This window comes from Phyllostomus hastatus, unplaced genomic scaffold (assembly GCF_019186645.2).
Source record: "Phyllostomus hastatus isolate PE091 unplaced genomic scaffold, TTU_PhHast_1.1 phas_scaffold_1066, whole genome shotgun sequence".
Taxonomy (NCBI): Eukaryota; Metazoa; Chordata; class Mammalia; order Chiroptera; family Phyllostomidae; genus Phyllostomus; species Phyllostomus hastatus.
In genome coordinates this window covers 22,000,926-22,022,119 of record NW_025334004.1, presented here as the reverse complement: position 1 = coordinate 22,022,119, position 21,194 = coordinate 22,000,926, and the positions used below count along the sequence as shown (strand labels likewise).

The 21,194-nt window shown below is 42.3% G+C and overlaps 1 protein-coding gene across 8 annotated transcripts in view; it reads right to left on the bottom strand.

The window, feature by feature from the left end:
• The window catches only part of VTI1A (vesicle transport through interaction with t-SNAREs 1A), a 335,283-nt gene that overhangs the window by 312,491 nt on the left and 1,598 nt on the right, over window positions 1–21,194 (bottom strand). For all 8 annotated transcript variants that reach the window (XM_045853848.1, XM_045853853.1, XM_045853849.1 and 5 more), the window contains exons 2-3: window positions 13,685–13,743; window positions 8,611–8,721 (exon numbers count right to left, since the gene is read on the bottom strand). In XM_045853848.1, the coding sequence (XP_045709804.1) occupies window positions 8,611–8,721; window positions 13,685–13,743 (170 nt within the window). The remainder of the gene's footprint in view (window positions 1–8,610; window positions 8,722–13,684; window positions 13,744–21,194) is intronic.

Genomic DNA, 21,194 nt, shown 5'->3' with positions numbered 1-21,194 from the left:
ATCTGAAAACAAAGAAAATCAGATACAAGCACATAAGTATAGTATTACCTTCTCCCTTAAAGGTCACAGTCATACCCACATGACTAAAATATGTTTCATTTCTGATCAAGAAATACTGAAAATGTAAGATGAGTTCAGTTTTAGATCAGACGTTGAAAGCTGTGCATATCCACTGCAAGCCTTTACCAACATTAACATATCTCCCCCGGAAGAGCATCTTAGAAAAACATCTCAGATGTGTTACTGCCGGAGTTGTAAAACCCCGACGATGGCAACTGACAACAGTATCCTCCTCACATAATTGTGGATTTCTGAAATCCCATTCTAACACAGGGGAGATAAGGAGAAACAAGAACAAAATGATCTGATGAGTCACAACAAACTCTAATTCCAAGGAATATTTTAATAAGAGCTATAATATTGTTGATACCCTTTGATTCAGTAATCTGCCTTCTGAGAAATGATAAATTTCTTTTTTTAATGAAAATAACCGTTTTAATATGTTAATTGCAGTGCAATAAATTATGGAGGGAGGAAATGGAAATCTATTAGGATTCAACAAAAGATAAACTAACATAACTGACTGAAATATTATGTAACCATTAAAATGATTAAGAATGTATAGAAATGAGAAATACTAATGCTAGAATCTGTTTTTAAAAAAGGTAGAACATGTAGATAGAGTAACATCATTATTACGTAAAGTAAAACAATAAACTATGCGAGAGAGAGGGGAAGGGGAGATTTCAGGAGACAAATGTTAAAACGTGGGCCTTTTGGCAATAACAGAGCTAAGGTGATTTTTTTCTTCTTTCTACTCTTCTTTAAGAATATTCCATAATAAGCAGGCATTACTTTTTACAGAATTTCACACAAATATAATTTTTTAATGGAAAACATATTTGTTAAGTGCACATAGTACAGGAAAATTTCTCTTCTGGGATGGTCCTGTCCAGTCTGGCTTTCTTATTTCTTTCTAGAATGCACCTATGATTCTGGAATAAAGATAAGCTAATGCTATAATTATAACATATTACCACTGAGACTATCCCAATGTCTAATGCAGGCTTTCATGGTTTTTTAAGCTTCCACAGAATAGAAGTAACACATGCCAGGAATCACAACAGAAGAGATAAAATATAAGCAGAAGCATCAAGTTCTTGACTTTTCAACAAAAGTCAAAACTTCAAAGGGTTCATCTTTCTTGTTTGCAATCCTTTAGTCTATCTTAGACTTAAAGAAAGTAGACTACGGGCTGGCTTCATTCAGAAACTCGGGTACTCAAGTTGTCCATTCACCTGTTAAAAGCAAGTGCAGGTAGTAGCAGTAAAAGCTTCAAGCTGTTCCACAGTATCCTTTGAACCCTGACCTAAGGGACCAGCTCCAACAGTCTGCAGGTGGCTGGGTTTCTAGGACCATTCAGCCTCACTGCTGAGATGGTCAATAGAAGTGTCATTCTCTGATGTACACAGCTCTGCACTCGGAGCTGGTCGAACAATCACATCACATAGCCAACAAACAGGGAAAGGACAGCATTTGTATACCACTGACCTGGGACAGAAGTGAACTTGAGACCGGGGCTAAAAATCTCTAGTTCTAACATTCGTTATTATACAATTCTCCACCCCAAATCCTGGATGTGTGTGTATATGTCTTAAAGGAATTTAAGCTTCGCTACCAGAAAAAAACAAAAAACGCAACTATACAAATCAACCACAAGATGGCACTAGCATCATGGGACAAGGGCAGAGATGTAAGAGGCATTCAACACCCCCAAGTCCTCAAAACTTTAGAAACAGTAGTATCCTGGTGCATTTCTTACTTGTTTCTTTCTTTTCCTACTTACTGAGACTTGGTCAAGTATTTTATCCAGTGTTGGTGTGTTTCGTCTGTTTGTACAAGTTTAGGGATTTCTTTACTTTTGTTTTCTTAAGAAGCAAATAATAATCTTAAATTTTAAAAATCCTTAACTACACTTAGTTGATGTATTTTTCTGGACTATCCTGGCATAATCATGCCCCACATAATCTCACACAAATATTGACGGGAGAAACTACAAAAATAACTTAAATATATGAATTCAAATTTTTTAAAAGTTGTTTTCAAATCCGTAACGAGGCTATTAAATGGACTTTTTCAGAACCGTGAAGCTGGGGGTGGGGGTTGCAAAGGACGGCGGAGAGAACGTTAGAGTGTGTGTGTTCGGGTTGTTTGATTCTGGTCCCAGCTGTAACCACAGAGTGACTTCATCTTCCTGCCCCTCCATTTCCTCATCTAAAAAATAAGGTGACTGAATTTAACTTTTATGGACCTAATATTCCTAACTTACTCTGAGACCATCAGAAGCCAAAAGTTACACGTATTAGTTTATAGGAGACCAAAAGTCAAGAACAGTGGAATTAGGCAAGTGAAGGGAATCGCCTAAAATAGCAACAGCATGGAGGGAACGGGAAGGGGACGCTCCCTCCCTCCCCGCCCCCCTTCCCATAGTCACAAATACAAATCATAACCTGCACTTCAAAATCGTTTAAGTAGGTATTTATTCGGTTACAAACTAAATTCTATAGTAGGTCACTGTAAACAGTAGACTATACATACGATTTTTTTCATTCTCCAGACATACACAATTACCCTCCAGGGATTAATAAAGAGTAAAACGACACTGAAACTTCATGCCAGTCACGACAACCCTTCCCTCTCTAAACAACGTTAGAAATGGACAAAGCGGATGAAGCCATTGTTTTCAAAACCTGGACAACAGATTGCAGCCCCTCGGGGAAGGGAAACCCTTGAAGTGAGCCCTTCAATTGCAGTAACTCTTAGGCACGTGAGTGCTTTCCGACACAGCGTGGGGGCGGCGCCCCAGGAGCACGGCGCTCAGGAGGCCCGCACTGCGGCCAAGCCTGCCGAGATGGATGAGGTTCAGCAGGTAAGGGAGCCACACAGGGAAGGGGCTTCAGAAATCTATGAAAACGGACTTGCATGCACAGAGAGTGAGGTCCCGTGAAGTCTTGCAGAGACCACGTATTGGGGAGCTAAGGATAAAGTGGAGATTCTGGAGGTCACCGAAGCCGGGAGACAGAACTCTGACCAGAGGGTGGGGCATTCCTGGAATGCTCCAGTCATCAAATGGAACCCAAAGGCCACAGCTCAAAGCAGAACCGCTCCTGACATGTCCTGACAAAGCTTACTGATGAGCCCTGAAAGGTTCAGCCTGGCCTGTCAGTCAATGATCTGCTGACCCAGATAAAGCTCCACATTCTCTAAAACATGCACTGTCAACAGAGGCGCTATCACGCCCACGGAGGCAAACACTGGTTCTTGAGAGGATGGAGAATCTTAGACATGACAAAAATGTACAGGCATACAGAATATCTGCAGTATTACAATCTCATGGCGGGTCGGGGGGTGGTGGAAAGAGGGAAAGGTTCCTTAGAGGTGCAATGTCATGAAGAAAAAAGGACCGAGGTGCACTGCTCTGAAGGAGAACGACAAAATCCAGGCTTTTAACCACGTGCAAGCCACGGTATCAAGCACACGATAATAAGTTACTGGGCATGCAAAGAAGCAACAGAAAAGAGGAGAGAGCCTAGAGGCTGACCTAGATTTTACTCAGCAGGCAAAGGGGACGCCATAGGATCTTGTGGGACAGGGGATCATACTCGGAGGGTGTGTTAGAGAAATCTGAGGTGGTGCGGAGGGCGGTTTAAGCGGGGAAAGAATAAAAGGAGAAAAGGCTACTATGAACACCCAGGTGGAGACACGTGAAGGCGTCCAGCAGCAGAGACGAAAGCAGGAGACAGTGACGGGACAGACTGTTAATTCTCAGCGACCAACTGGATGTGCAAGGTAGTGGAGAGGGAACAACCACAACGATCAACTCGGAAGTGATGAGTACTTGTCAAATTTAAGTGTTTGTGTTTTATGAACTCTGGAAGAAGTATCCAGTAAATAGTAAGAAATATGAATCTAGAGCTATAGAGAAGTCTGGGTTAAAGATGCAAGTTAGAACAGAAGTGGTCCTGAATCCACAGGAGTGAGCGACACCTCATGGAATAAGACAGTGGGGTAGGTGAGAAGCAGCGGGAAGAACCCAGCCATGAGTGGGAAGACAGAGTAGGAAGGGGCCCAGGAAAAAAAGCAAGGGAGCACTGGCACAAAGGACAGATGAAGAACCAATTCTGCTATTTTTTCTTGAGATTCAATATTTCATGTATGGTATATCACCATAAGAAAGTTACCAAATATCTTTAAAAAGATATTCCTCATTCATTCAAAGAATTAAAAAAAAAAAAAAACCAGTCCTGACTGGTGTGGCTCAGTTGGTTGGAAGTCATCTCACAAAGCAAAAGGTTGCCAGTCCAACTCCTGGTCAGGCCACATGCCTGGGCTGCAGGTTCAATCCCTGGTCAGGGTGTGTGCAAGAAGAAATCAATCCATGTTTCTCTCTCACATCAATGTTTCTCTCCTTCTTCTCTTTTTCCCTCCCTCTCTCTAAAAATAAATAAAATCTTTTAAATAATAACTTAAAAATTAAATATAAAAAACAAAAGAGGAATAAGAGAGAATCATGTAAATTTTCCCACCCTCTATTCAAACGCCTCATGTAATATAGCATGGTAGAGTGGAGAAAGCTGTAAACCAGGACTCAAAGGACCAGTCACTTTTCAAAGCCCGCCAATAGCTTCTCACCAACCGAGAGGAGACGCCAAGCTCTTTACCATGCCTGCCACGCCTGCCACGCCCTCGCAGGCCTTTCTTCTGCCTCCCCCTATAAGCTCCTGCACCTCTCTTCCTCGCTCAGGCGAGTCACAGGGCACATCTCGCAAAAACAGCCACACCCACGCTGCTAGTCACTCTCCTATTTTTATTTACTCACTTAACTTTTGTATTGATAGTTGTAAACTTATTGCCATTTTAATGTTCATCATTTTGACCTTCTTTTTGTTTTATATATACATATATAATTCCCTTTAGCACTTCATATAATGACTTGGTGATGATGAACTCCTTTAGTTTTATCTTGTCTGGGAAGCCTTTTATCTGCCCTTCCATGCTAAATGGTAGCTGTGCTGGATAGAGTAATCTAGGTTATAGGTCCTTCCTTTTCATCACTTTGCATACTTCTTGCCAGTCCCTTCTAGCCTGCAAAGTTTCTTTTGAGAAATCAGCTGACAGTCTTATGGGAACTCCTTTGTAGGTGACCCTGCATTTCTCTTGCTGCTTTTAAAATTCTCTTTCTCTTTACCTTTGGCATTTTAATTATGATGTGTCCTGATGTGGTCCTCTTTCTGTCCATCTTGTTTGGGACTCTCTGTGCTTCCTGGACTTGTATGTCTATTTTCTTCAACAAATTAGGGAAGTTATCTTTCCTTTTTTTTTCAAGTAAGTTTGCAATTTCTTGTTCTTCTTCTTCTCCTTCTGGCACCCCTATGAGTTGGATCTTGGTACATTTAAAGATGTCCCAGAGATTCCTAAGCCTCTCCTAACTTTTTCTGAATTCTTTTTTCTTCCTGCTTTTCTAATTGAATGCTTTTTCCTTCCTTGTATTCCAAATTGTTGATTTGATTCTCAGCTTCATCCTCTTCACTGTTGGTTTCCTGTAGATTTTTCATTTCACTTAATACAATGTTCATTTCTGCCTGGGTCTTTTTTATGGTGTTGAAGTACCCAGTGAGTTCCTGGGGCATCCTGATAACCAGTGTTTTGAACTCTGCCTCTGATAGGCTGCTTATCTCCATTTTGTTTAGTTCTTTTTCTGGAGTTTTGTTCTGTCCGCCCACCCCCCCCCCCCCGCCCCGCCATTTGGACCATGTTTCTTTGTCTCCTTATTCTGGCAGCCTCCCTGTGTTGTTTCTGTGTATTAGGTAGAGCTGCTTTGACTCCCTGTCTTAGTGCATCTATTAAACTGTATGGGGAGGAGAGTTAGGCAATCACCAGGGCAGGGCAACCCCTGTCACCATTCTGATGCTCTGTGTGGGGGAGGGCCCACAGAGGGGACAATGCCGCTGCCTGGCCTCTGGAGTATCGTGAGGGAGGAAGCTGCCTCCCTACTCACACTTGACTCTCTCCCATGTGCCACTGGTGCCCTTTCAGCTGTCGCTCTGGTGCTGAATCCCACAGGGGTGGGTCTGCGTGAGTCCTAAGTCTGTTGTGAGTCATTTAAGAGGAGGTAGTTTCTTCCGCCACCCAATCCCCACTTGTTTTTACAGCCAGAGGGTTATTTGGACTTATCTTCTTGGTGCTGGGACCCTGGGCTGGGTGGTCAGGTCTGGGGCTGGGATCCCTCACTCCTGAGGTGTCCCTCCCACTTTTAATCTACCACATGAGGCTGTGGGACCAGCCGTTCCTGTCTCTGCGCCTCTCTCGCCACTCCATGTCTCTACACCTCTCCATGTCTTGGCCCCTCCTACCTATCTGGGATGAATGTGGCTTTTTTAAATCCTTGGTTGTCAGACGTCCACACAGCTCAATTTTCTGACAATTCTGGGTGATACCTGTCTTGTAGTGTGGCTGTATTTTTTCTACAGTTGCGCACAGAGGCACGGCATGTTTACCTTCACTTCCATCTTGACCAAAATCACTTTATTTTTACTTACAGCATTTATAACTACCTGAGATCATGCTGTGTATACATGTTATGTGTGTTCATTTATTTCTTGTCATTGTCACCAGAATTTAAATTCCACGAGAGCAAGAACTTTATCTACCTTAAAGGTGTCTTTCCAGCACCTAAAACTATACCTGAAAGACCACAGGGTTCAAGAAAGACTCGTTGAATGAAATCCATAATCAATCTGAACCTCTTCATGCTACCATGTGTAAAACGGGGAGAGCGATCCACACCTGCTGTCTACTCTTCACACTGTAAAGTGAAATATGTTGAAGCACTTCGTGATGATGTCTCCTGACACAGAAGAAAGCCATGGCAGCACATATCCACGTAAACACATGAATTATTAGTGACAGCCTGGAGCAGAAATGCTTCGTTCACACTTGCTAGTGCTATTTTTATTTTGAACAGAAAGTATACCTGAGAAATACGTATCCAAACATGCAATATCCAAATACCTGAAAGAACCTACCCAGGATCATACTCTTCAGGAGGAAAAAAAAATAAAAAGGAAACTCCTGAAGATTGGGTTAGCTAACTTGTAAGCCACAGAAGCAGTTTAATTCCTGAAAAAAAAAATTTTTTTAATTGGAAAAGAACAAAACTAAATTCAGTGTTCTGGGCTGAATCGTGTCTCCCCCAGTTCCTGTATTGACGTGCTGACCCCAAGCACTTCCGAACGTGACCGTGCTTGGACACGGCGTCTGTGAAGAGTTAGCCGAGTTACGCTGAAGTCATTAGGGTGGGCCTTCATCCAGCAGGTGACTGGCTTCCTCACGAGAAGAGAAGAAGAAATTAAAACACAGTAAAACAAAGGAATTAAAACGGAGGAAAGACCGTGTGAAGACAGAGTGAGAGGACGGCCATCTGCCAGCCAAGGAGAGAGGCTGCAGCAGAAACAGCCCCTGCCAACACCTTGACCTCAGACCTCCAGCCTCAGAACTGTGAGAAAATGAATCCTGGTTTTGAAGCCACACAATCTGTGGTACTTTGTTGTAACAGCCCTAGAAAACTAATACACTTAATTGTTTTAGAAACCAGGAGAAAAATCATTGGAAAAGAGTTTCATAAAAATGAGATAAGCAAACTAAAATGATCCTTATAAATATTTTATTTCACTTTCATCATTTGTATTGAAACAAATGAGACTTTAATCAGAGTTGTTTTAAGTTTAAATGTGAGTTGTTAAATTCTCAAATAAATCCAATGCCCTTACCATACCTGATATTCTTGCTGAGAGAACCTACCGTTCACAAAGCAGATCTAGAAGATTTATCTAACACACAGCATAGAAGCAAGGGGTTCCATTTCTTTTCACATCTAGGTCCATCATGAATTCTAATTATTTTAATTACTAGAGTCACCATTTAAAAGGCAACTGCATCACAGGACTAACATAGCCTATCTCAAATTCTCGGGAAAACATCCTTTGAAATATAAACTAAACATGCAAACATGCAAATTACCCTATTTCTAGACACTGGAATTTCTACCATGTCTGGCACCTCTGGCCCTGTAGTGGAAAGTTGTAGCTTCTGAAACACCTGAGGCGCGAACAGAGGCAGAAAGACCCTTATAAATTCTTGACTTCCTTTATGAATTTGGAGGCCAAGTTCAGAAATACAGTTGCTTTTCGTGCCAACACATGAGTCCTGTCACTCACAGATAAAACTCAGGTCTTTCCTTATCTGGATCTTTTTTTTACAATTTTGAATTCTGGTAAATTACACATAACATAAAATTTACCATCTTAACCATTTTTAAGTGCAGAGTTCAACAGTGTGAAATGCATTCACACTGTTGAGCCTCCAACCTCTAGAGTGTTTCACTTCGGACAACTGAAACTCTGTGCCCACCGCACAGTCACTGCCCACCCTCCCCTCCCTCCAGATTGGGCAACCACTCAGTGCTGGGGCAGGCATAGGAAATGACAAAAATGTAAGTAAAAATTCAGTCTAAAGATCAGAAAAAATGACAAAGGATGGAATTTGACTCACAAAATCTGTTTCCAGTTTTCCCATTTCTTGCTTGTAGCTTCTCATTCTGTTGCTGTACATCCCTCGGCTTTGGGGCGGTATCTCTCGGACTTCCAAATCCATCTGTTCAAGCTGGAACGGTGAGAGAAAAGCATGATTTAAACCATGTGCTTCTTCTCTATTTTGCCAGATGTTGAGAGCTGAAAGGATTTAATTTCAGTTCCTCATTTTACAGCCGAGGAACCGGGTCCAGGGAGCTAACTGTCTGTAATCAAGTAACACTGGGGCTACTTGTGTCCTTAATTTTTGTTTCGGTGAACAAATAGTGACTGAGTGCTTACCCAGTAACCTGCAGACTACCAAAGCTCTTACCTTGTCAAGAATTTCTATTAAAACATATGCATTAATCCATACATCCTTAATAATAATGATGATTTTGATGCGCTTGAAGTATCCCATCATTCAGTCCAACCTGCTGGTCTTCTGACCCCAAACCCACAGAACTATAGGAAGATGAAGTAAACCATTATTTCTGACATTGAGCATAAAGCATCGGCCCAGCCTTCGTCATTTGGTAAACATTCTTCTGGAAAGTCTTTTCTGATTAGGAAAAGCACATACCGACCAACATGTGATCTCAACCTCCAGCCTGACTCCTTATACTTTATAACAGTGCTGGTCTGAAGTTAAATGGATACAGTGATATGCTAAGTTACACAAAGCCCACTGAAATCACAGCAGGGCACTTTTTAACCACCTGTCATTACGTAACACTTTGAATACAACACATGAGCAGGTAATGGGAAGCAACACAGAATTACGATGGTCAAGAGCACAGGCTTCTAGTCAGGTGTCTGCATTCACACTGTGGGCTCCACCACGTATTAGTCACACAACCTTGGACAGGTTTCTTAACTTCTCTGAGCCTTACTTTTCTCACTTCTAAAAACAGTGTATCTTTCTTTTTAAAAGATTTTATTTATTTATTTACTTTTAGAGAGGGGAAGGGAGGAAGGAAGAGAGGGAGAGAAACATCAGTGTGCAGTTGCCTCTCGTGTGCCCGCACTGGGGACGTGGCCTGCAACCTGGGCATGCGCCCTGACTGGGAAAAGGACAGGTGATCCTTTGGTTCGAACTCCATCCACCGAGCCACACCAGGCAGGGCTAGCAACAGCCTGTCTTCTGTAGGGCAGCTGTGATGATGAAATGGGGTAATCCCCATGATGTGCTTAAAATAGTGTGCCTTACTTGATAATCACTGGATTAATGTTAACTACAGTAGTGATGATTGCTGATGAAGGAAAAAAAAACATACAACAAGCATGATATAAGGTATCAGAGGTAACTTATTTATCTTTGGTATTAAAAAACGAAAACAACAAATTTGCTCAGACTATGTCTGATAAAAGCATTTTAATACGCATTTCCGTGAACACTGAAAGCTTGTCACTAATAAAACTCTTATCCAGTTTTAGAGACCAACTAACTGTAGTATTGTAGAGCACAGGGAAGCCAGTAAAACCATGTTTTAACTAACAGGTCTCAATTTTAATAAAGAAAAAAAAAGATGATTTTAATTAACCTTGATTTAAGCGGTGACCATTTAAATTATTGACCCATCTCAACATAAATGTGAAGCACCCATAAATTAAACAGTAAGGCAATTATTTAAAGTACCTCTCTGAAATCACCAGTAAGTACTTATTCTGACAATGTGAAAAGGATCATCCAGACAAAAATCATTGAAAAGTACATGTAAGTGAAAATTCAAGACTTAAGTATATTTTTGTTTAAAGAAGTGTACAAGGACACTTGAAACTAAACTAAAAATAAGCAAGCAAGAAAAAAAGAAACACACAACAAGCACCTCAAATGAAACCAGGAATAAAAGCAATTAGCATACACCTGTTTTGTGTTGTCACCTGAGGGTCACGTGGCCAGTGTACAGTGGAAGACATGATCATTGAAGAACATGCAGTCTCCAAGAGATTAATATAAAACAACTATTCAGCAGAAAGACAACTAATCCTAGTAAGTCAAACTTTAAAAAAAGTTTTTTCTCCCAAGGTCCTCATCAAAAGGATAGTATGTGATAAAATGAACAGTGTTCTTGACAAGAATGTCATCAGAATTAAGTGAATCAGCTTTCTGATCACTTTAAACAAACATGAAAACATATTGTAGACAAAATTCTTCATGCTAGTAACAACTAAAACTGAGTAGAAGCTCCATGAGGGCATGACTATGTTTTATATACCTCTTAGTGCAAGAAAACCTTGGTTATCAGGAGACCAGCTTTCCAACATCATCAAATTAATGATGAATCCAAAAGAAGACAGCCCTGGCTGGGTGGCTCAGTTGTTTGGAGCATCTTCCTGGACACCACAAGGTAGTGGGTTAGCTGCTGGTCAGGGCACATACCTAGGTAGCGGTTCGATCCCCAGTTGGGGCACGTATGGGAAGCCACCAATCGAAGTTTCTCTCTCATGACGACGTCTCTATCTCCCTTTCTCTCTCCTCCCGCCACCACTGTTGGGGACCACTCTCTGTAGTTTCGGATATTGCAGCTCCATGAGAGCAGGGTCTGAAAGGGGCTAGTAAGTCTCCCTGGAAAACCAGGTGAAAACGCAGGTGGCAGGCATGACGTGACTCTAACACTGAGGGTTCCTGTGGGAATCAGGCCCAATAAATACATTGTATCCTTTGAAGCTTCCTCTGCTTTGCTTTGTATAGCCCTGGTGATGTGAACCCGATGTTTAAGTTCAGGGCATAAGGAGTAAACTCCTTGTCTCATGACACACGTCTTACAGACCCTCTGGCATCACCATGACTCACAGACCCTGACCTATGACAGATCTCTGTGTTCCTACCTGTTTTTGTATGACTGTAGCCTTCTGGCATTGATTGATGAGCTATGCATGTATGCTGTACACACCATTACACACCATTCCTGATAAAAGCAGTTTGGGAGAAGGGATCCTGGCGTTTCCCACTAGAGGGAATCACCACCGCCTTTCCCGCCAGAACAACAAGGTTGTGTCCGGGACGATTTATTTCTCATCCACGGCAACATGGAGGAGCTCTGCGGGACGGAGTTCCTCCCCTACCCCCACCCTTTCTCTTTCTCTAAAATCAGTAAGTATATTCTCACATTAGGATTTTTTTTAAAGTCGAACATACCAAAACACAAATTTTAATGGCAAAAAACCTGCTACTGAGAACTCAACAACAATATTAAGATGTCAACTCAAGATCCAAAAAGTCTTTATGGCAAGCCAGCCCACCAGCTGGAAGAAAGAGGTGTCCTGATTGGCAGCTGTGGTTTGTAAAAGGTCAGTCTTTGTACATGAAGGCCAGGAAGCATGAGAGGAGTAGTTGAATATGAAGGGAAGAGGAGGGGAGGGGAGGGGGTAGGGAGGGGAGAGGAAGGAAGAAGCATTTGTAAAAAAAGGGAAACTTTCAAGAGACACAAACGTGAGAAGCTGTGGAGACTGGAAGTGAGGCTGTCACTGCAGAGACAGGCGTAGATCTTCCAGGGCATGGAGAGCATCAGACGTTCGGACGGTCAGAAAAGAACCAGCGACAGAGAAGACAGAGCAGCAGCTCTGCAACTCACTGTCTTCGCGCTCGGGGACACGGAGGAAATGTCTCCTGTGCAGTGGGCGCAACAACCGGTTCCTCCCATATACCCCTAAAAGCAGCAACCCGTGCCCCCACCCCCCGCCACGCTGGTCCTGTTAATAAACGTTACTCAGCCTGAGGAATAAGCCTGAGAAATGCTCCACGCTCTGGCTGTCCCCATAGTCCCTTCTTAGAGATTCATAACACCTCTTCGCCTACTTTAGGGCTCAAGAAGGTCCTGCAGGGAAACAACCAAATTAAGTCCCCAACCTCCAACTCTGTTTGAGCTACAGTTTCCCAAACGTATTTGAATAGAGACTACCAGTTAACAGAAACACACTTTGGGAAACGTCCTAAGTATATGAGTAAGTAGCACTGAAGGAACACCAAGGAGACCCTTCGGTACTTAGAAAAGCAACACACTCATCTAGGACCACACTGCAGTAACAAGTTGAATCACGCCTGCAATATTTGGCTTTTAACACCAAAAAATTGGGACAATATTTTTTGTTCCCTGATTTATGAATGTATTTATATTAAAAAATAGTGGAGGAGCTAGAGCTCTGGTGGGTGTGGACATCAGACAAGTTACTTAATCTTTCTAAGCCTTAGTTTTCCCATCTACCAAGTGGGGGGAGGGGTGTAACAACAGTGTTGCACAATCACTCCTCCAGGGTTTTCTCAGCCTCCTCTCAGCCCTGCTGGGCATGCCAAGAATGCAAGGCCCTAACCAGTTTCTCCCTGAACATTGCTCAAGGCTGTATTTGCCGAGAGCCATCCTGGGGGAGGAACTACCGTGTCCCTCTGGGACAAAGAGCAGGCTTGCTCCCAGGCTGCTGTAAAGCAGTGTGTTTCCCGGGCTCCTCGTCCCTCTGCTGTAGGGTGTTCCACCAAGGGGGTGGGCTAGGGCCCCCTGCCGCACCCCCTGCAGGAACTGGGGCTCAGGGAACTAATGTAAAAACGCTCAGGCTCTGGCGGCTGCTTTTGCTGTGAGTGATAAAAGTCTTTTGTCTCTGACTTTGGTATCTCGTGTCTTCTATCAGCATCCATGAAATTATGGCAAGCTCAGTTATTAGTGAGTGGGTAGAAAAAAATCAGATCCTTAACAGTTTTGACAAATAGTACTTGTCTCACAGAGTTTTTGTGAAAAGTAATATTATAAAGCAAGTAATGTGCTTACTGCTGTGTCTGGTACTCAGGATGGTTTTGACAAGCATAAACTATTGACAGCTATTATAAAAACTATTATTGAGGAATAAAAATTAGAGCTGGACATTTAATGAATCACCTTGATTAAGAAAAATAAAATCCCAAGAAACTATTAAATTCTCTTCAATTTAAAAACAGATGAATTTTCAGTTATAAAGTGCTAACTAGCCATATTTCACATCTCTACGATGTATAAAACAGGCTAAGGTATCAGCCTAAATGACTCTGGCTGTGTGTTAAAATATGTTACCGAGTCTGTACATACCAGTTCTTTTGCTTCTTCGAGCTGTTTCTCCACATTGGCAACCATCTGTTTCTTCTCATCTGAAACAATATCAGAAAACTGCTAAGAATATAAATAATTTAGTATTTAGAAATCTCTATTTCTGTATGACTTCTGTAGGAGTCAGATGAGATGATTACCACCTCGGGCGACCGACCATGTCATTCTCCGGCATGTCAGAAACCACTCTGGAGCCACTCATGCTAGGCTATCTGGAAACACATACCCTAACAGAGTGCCCGAGTGATTATGAGATGCCACAACATTTTAAAGAGAAACCAAAAATTATTTTGTTCTTTAGAAGAGACTGTGTCAACAACAGCAGATTTAGTGGTAGCATGAGGAATCTGCAAAGTCTTAATGATAATAAACGGAGAATAACTGATGTACAAATACAATTTAAAACCTGAGAACCACAACCCAGGCATGTGCCCTGACTGGGAATCGAACTGGTGACCTTTCGCTTTGTGGGATGATACCCAACCAACCTAGATACACCAGTCACAACTGGATTATCTTTCATTGAAATAAGCTGATACAAGTGAAATTACTTTTAAAATGGGAAGTGCCACATCTCTGTATATGGTTTGCTCAAACTCTACCAAAATCAAGCTATAACCGAGCTGTCATTCCCTTTTCCAGAAGAGACATGTCCTGGCAGGTATTTTCAAAAAACATTCCCCTACTCTCATTCTAAATCATTTGTTTTTGTTAAAGTTGAGTTTCTGCGATGTGGAACCAAAACGATTACTGACTGACTAGTATAACAGACTAGAAAAGTGCAATTTGAGCCCTGGTTGGCGTAGCTCAGTAGATTGAGAGTGGGCTTCTAACCAAGCATCACAGGTTCGATTCCCAGTCAGGGCACATGCCTAGGTTGCAGGCCATGACCCCCAGCAACCGCACATTGATGTTTCTCTCTCTCTCTCTTTCTCCCTCCCTTCCCTCTCTAAAAATAAATAAATAAAATCTTAAAAAAAAAAAAAAGAAAAGAAAAGCACAATTTGAGGTGAGCATAACACCTACTAGCTGACTAGCCCATCACTGGAATAGTCAACACTAAGTGGGGACTCTTCAGTAGGAATTATTATTTCACGAGAATAGTAATTATGTTCTGCTAACCCCAAACCTGTCCTTTTACAGGGTAGCTGTCCTATGTTTTATGTGTACTCTAAATATGTTTCCCTAAAAAAAAAAAATGCACATTTGGAATTAAAATTCAATTTGATTTCTTCTCTTTGAAAAAGTTAAACCTACAATAGGGCCAAATTAAACTTTTAGTACATGGCCCCAAATTTATGTGCTTCCGGCACACGTCGATCTCCACAAGATGGAGTAAAACCGCACTATATTTCTGTGACAGAGCAGAGTGTAAGTTAAGGCAAGCCCCTCTTGGGCCAAGAGTGAGATTCCGTATTTAAAGAGCGGAAGGAGCATCTTGTTTTCCTTAAGGCACTCAGCTGTTAGGCCAGTCCATGCCCTGGGCCTCCAGGACTGACGGACACCAGGTTTCCTCATTAATGAGGCAGACAGAAAAAGCAGCCTCCCTTGACCTCTGCTCCCCTTTGCCACTAACGCCTCTCTCCTCCCAGCCACAGTCACGCTTCCCTGCCTCCTCTCCCCAGTGCCTCCCTGTAGCCTTGCCCGCACCCCACCACTCCACCGGAGTGACCTTCACTTAAGGCTCAGACCTCTCCTTTGCCCAGACTAATGGACATTCCATGTTCTATTTTTATTTAATCTCGTGGCACCTCGCATGCTGCTCCTCCCAGCCTGTCACTGTCTCCTCTCCTGGCTGCAATGACACTTCCGTCTCAGTGTCCTCTGCTGCTCATCCTCTTTTTCAGCCCATCCTTTAACTGTTGCTGATCCTCGGCATCTAGCCCTTGCTGTTTTCTCTTATGACTGTCATCTGTGCCCCGGGCAATTGCATCTGCTCCCATTTAGTAACCTTCATATTCCCTATTTATGAGCCTAAATCTTTATCACTAATCCTGACATACTTCCAGGACTCCACCCCTTTAATCCCAATGTTTATGCCCACCTCCATGGTAATCACCTGGCAAATTGCTATTCAACACTCTCTTCAGAAATCACTACCTCTGTGAAGCCTTTCCTACCCAACAAAAAGAGCCCCACGTTTTCACTTACATAAAACAGCTATACCTTTCACCTCATCTTAATGATTTCTCTCTCCCACTCACCAGTCTGATTTACCTTCTATCTTGGAGGCTCTGGGAAGACAGGAACTCTGTTTTAAACATCTTCATAATTGTAAAATCCAGCACTGAGCCTGGCATATAATCAATTCTCAAAAAGTGATATTAATAGAATAATAAATAATAGAGGCCAGTGCAAGTACTTGCAAAAGAAACTACGCTACCAACCACTCTGGTTTCCTGGTCTCCACTCTGGCCACCCTCTCCCATCTAATCGCCCTACAATGTCGCTCTGAGTGGATCACTTGAGCCTAGCAGACAAGGTCCTCCATACTCCAAACCCAGGCAACCTTCCCAACTTTGACTCCAGCAACCAGCTCTCCAGTGTGCACTCCATATGCTAACCAAACAGACCATCCATCACTGCCCAAACCAACCTCTTTTTTCCCCGTGCTCTGTGCCTTTGTTCAAGCCACCACTTAGGGTTCTTCAGTCAACTATAACAGAACTAATTCTGGTTCATCTAAGCCAAAGGGGGAGGGGTTGTTTATTAGAATAATATGGGGTGGCTCAGCAAGTCAGCAGAAAAAAGAGCCCACAAGCTCAAGAAGCACAGTCCCCAGGGTGGCCCAGGGCACCAAGGGAGCAGAAACCCACTGGCTGTCCCTGCAATAAGGAGTCTCAAGCAGCAATACGATGGATCAGTGTTGAGACTCCTTCCGAAGGGCTCTCTTCTTGGCTCACTCTGCTCAAAATTTAAATTCCCAGCAAAAATTCTCTGGATGTCCTTGCATGGTAACTCGTTCACCTCCTGACCCAGACAGGGCACAACAGCCAGTCAGTTCCACCAAGACTGGGTTCAGGTGGTTCCTCGCTGGAAAATGGAGGTGCTGCCATCAAAAGATAAAGCACAGGAGTCTGGACAATCGGAAACACAGGTGTCCAGTGCGCCCACTTATTGCAATTGTTGATAAAATGCTCTTTCCCCGGTTTTATCTGTTGAGTCCCACCTACGCTCCCAGGTGATCTCCTGGGCCACAACTGGTCCCTTCTGAATCCCTAGACCTCTGTGCTCTGTCTAGTGGCCCTGATGGTCATTAGAAACTGGTTTTCTCTGAAGCCTCATTTCCAGCTCCGTGAAGATAGGGCCCACTTTTGCCACATCTTTGTCTGAACTTGGTATGCAGCACAGAGAGCGCACTAAGTAGCAATGAGCAGGCGTGGTGTCCGGACCTTGGTTTCTCACCCCAGTTTTCAGTAAAACGAAACAGGACTCCCTGGGAAATGGCTGATTCCGGGACACGCTTAGGAAAAATACAAGATGATTCTGGAGTATCTTCTAACAGGTAAGAAGGTAAGGATGCACTTAAAAGGAAAAACAGCCCTGCATGATGGGGGTGTATCGAAAGGCGACAGAAGCCAACCAAAATAGCTCTCCATGGTCAAAGCTGGGACAGTCTGAGCAACAAAAGAAAGTAGCGCTGGAATGTAAGACGAAGCGCAGAACTACTGTCATGAGGCCATATATATGAGTAACTGAGTAAGTAAGTAAACTGAGGACAGACAAAACTCTCCTGTAAAGAGGAGTGCCAAGCAATTTACACAGATACTAAGTCTTTAAGGAGGTGGAACACAACCCTCACACCTTAAGTTTGGGCAATGCACAGGCTTTCCTTCTGAACAGCATGGAAAAGGAGGAAGATAGTAACTTTCACTGTACAGAAACCAGACCAACACTACCTCAGCCAGGTGATCAAAGCTCACACGGGTGCTAAGTTCCATTACAGTGTGTACTCTTGATACGGTGTGATGGAAAGGATGCTCTGCCTCTGTTGTCTTCCTCCCCAAAAACCTATAACCCCAGTAGGACCATGAGAAAGACATCAGGCAAATCCCAAGGGAGGTACATTCTCTGAAAGATCTGACCAGTAACTCTTCTAAACTGTAAAGTCATTGAAAGCAAGGGGAAGCCTGAGAAACTGCCCCAGCTAAGAGGTACCTAAGGAGCATGGCTACCAAATGTTTTATAGAATCCTGGATCGGGCCCTAGAACACTGAAAGGACATTAGATAAAAAACTAAGGAAATGTGGATAAAATGAGGACCTCATCTAATAATAATGTATCCCCATGGGTTCACTGGCTGCAACATATTTAACGTACGACGTTAACAAAGGAAGCTGTGCATGGGGTATAGACGGATTCTAATCATTATCTTCCTTTCATATAAGTCTAAACCTGTTCTAAAATTAAAAGCTTATTTTAAAAAATCAATGAAGTCATTATTTAGGTTAAATAGGTTATTGAAGGGAGAGAGGTCCCCCCTGGGATTAGAGTGTGGTTGTGTGTACGTAACTCAAATCCTACCAACTCTACTTCAACTTACTATGCCCCTGAACTTCTGAATTAAAACTGGAACCATCCCTTCAACTCTAACTCTGTAGAACAACAGAAGTGTAATGCATGCAAGTCACACGTAATTTTAAATTTTCTAGTAGCCACATTTGAAAAAGTAAAACGAAACCAATGACATTAGCTTTAATAATCTTTTTAGTTTGAACAACATTGAACTCGAAACATCCAAAATATTTTCATTTCACTAGGTAGCCACATTCCAGGTGCTCAAGAACACCATGTACACACTCAGTGCCACAGCCACGTGTATTTTAAGTAAACCACGTTATTCATAAATAAAGGTAGACTTTTTCAAGTCTCTCACTACAACCACCTTGCAGAGGCAAGAGGAAATCATGGAACGACATTTGTGGCTTCTTCCGTACATAGCTATGTCTGGTCTCCAAAAGTCTCCGGGGCTTAACATGACCAATCAGTGAGACTTGAGCATTGCCTCCCATAAAGGATGCTGTCCAGTCCCAAAACTTCCAGTTCTCTCCCCTGACTCCTTCCTTGATATCCCAAGTTAAAATCGCAATTCCAGCTTCATATCCTGAAGTCCCTTCCTTTGTCTGCCTTCAAGGGTAGGGAGAGAGACTCACCTAACTCTAGTGTAAGCACAGAAAGGAAGCAAGAATTGAGGTCCCAGTTTCCTTTAAAAGTTCAATTAATATCACAAAGTCTGAGGAGGTGGGCCCTGAATAACCCTACTAGCTTTTGCCTTCAGCAGTAGCACTAACATCCATCACTAATGGCTAATTCATCATGTACATTCTCTGGGGGGAAAAAATGCGCTAGTATGTTACATGTTTCATTTCACCTGATTTTACAGCATTGCAAGTTTGAAACCAATTCTTCCCTCTTCTGCCAGTTTTACAGATGGAGGAAGCAGGCTCAGAAAGGCCAGGCAATTGGCCCCAATTTGCACCTCTGGTACAGAGAGGGGATCCTAAACAGACCTGATGCCACGTGTGAATCTAACCAACTTGCCATCATAGGTTTCTTGGTGTTTCTGACTTATAGCCACAAAGTGGTAGGATTCACAATAGACCATTTATCACTCTGTGAATGGTAACATATACAACTGACTGCAAGAGAACGTTTTGTTTAGGTCCTTCAGGAAGCCTGTCTGATGTAATGGAACCTCTGCACCTGTAACGTATCCCTTGAACTTGGAACTCATCCCCAGGGGAAAAGGAACTCCACAATTAGTATTTGTTATGGTTTCCACTCATCCATTTCCCTGATGGGACCACAGAACACTAATCATTAAAATCAAATTTCAAATACAGTATGACAGAGTATTACCTAAGAAGGGAAGATCCATCTCATTAGTCCAATTTCTAAAATTAGTCAAGATTGAAACACTATAGTCTAAGAGCAAAGTCTTTTTATTGTTTAAAATATACCACAGAGCAATTAAATTTCTCTTCCAAAATAAAGTTTTAAAATATTCAATCTTTTATATTCTCATTGGAAGTAACACTTTAATACATTGTACATGCACAGCAGAGAGTAAAGTTAATTGCAACCAATCCTACTCACTCTACTTCAATTTTTTAAAAGATTTAATTTATTTACTTTTAGAAAGAGAGGAAGGGAGGGAGAAAGAGGGAAACATCGATGTGTGGCTGCCTCTTGAGTGCCCCCTACTGGGGACCTGGCCCACACCCAGGCATGTGTCCTAACTGGGAATCGATCCAGCAACCCTTCAGTTCGCAGGCTGGCACTCAGTCCACTGAGCCACACCAGCCAGGGCTCTAGTTCAATTTAAATAAGTTAATATGTTGGAGAATGAACTGCTTTGGCTAAAAAGTTTGTTCCAATTTTTAACCTTCTTAACTGAAGTAAATCATAGTTCATCTCCTCTACGTCAACCACTAAAGATGCCCAGAGAAAGAGATGATCATTTCTTTTAACCATACTGTTTTTGCTATGTTAATTTTTGTTAGTCCACAGGCGTATATCTGAAAGTCATAACTACGCAGATATATTTTTGTCTTTTTTTATATATCAATTAGAAACAGGTTGTCAAGTGAGCAAGCATAAGTAATTACTAAGAGAGAAACCACTGCATTTTAAAGAATTACTGGTATTCAATAACTTAAGTCAGGAGGCATTCTTCCAGCGTCAGCCATGCAGTCTCCTTTCCATGTCACTGCAGCTGCTGTGTGTGGGCCTCACGTTACACTATAGCGAAGGAGAGTCGGGCTTTATTTTTTAAATACTTAATTCCAAGGTTTCCCTCTATGTGGTAAGAATGGTTACATTAAAATATAAAGACAAGAAAAAATAAACTTCGGCACAACCTGTTTCCTTGGAAACAGTTTTTACAACTTTGAACCTAGGGATGACTTTGTTACTTTACAACACAACTTCCAAGTACAAAAGCAATCATCTCAAACAAACAACAATGTTCCTATTGCTAAAACTATTACAGGTAAAAATGAGCAAAAATTCCAACTAAAACCATACATCCTGTTACTCTGAGGCTCTGGGACTGAAGTCAAAGGAAGTAGTCTCCAACAACAAAGACAACAAAAATCAAGATGATCTTGAGCAGTGCAGAAAAGCGGAACTGAAGAGAAGAGGCGAGGTGATGTATCATGAAGTGGTGAGGCCATCAGCCACTTTATCCACAAAAATCTCCGAGGCAGCCGAGCTGGGTGGAATAGGCTACCTTGGTTCTCTCCTCTTGTCCCCTCACTTGAACTCATAAACCTCTTTAAGACATCATCCACCTCCTCCAGAACTAACTGAGACTTCAGGAGATGAGTGGGGTGTAAGTTCAGAGATCCTGGCTTCAAGGAAATATCCCTATTAATAGAAAATAGGTGGGGAAAGAAAAACAAAGAAATAAAGGAAAATATTATTTATAAACACGTAAGTTTGGGGGAAGGCAGGGAAACAGGAATGACAGCTTGGGCCCAGGAGAAATTAT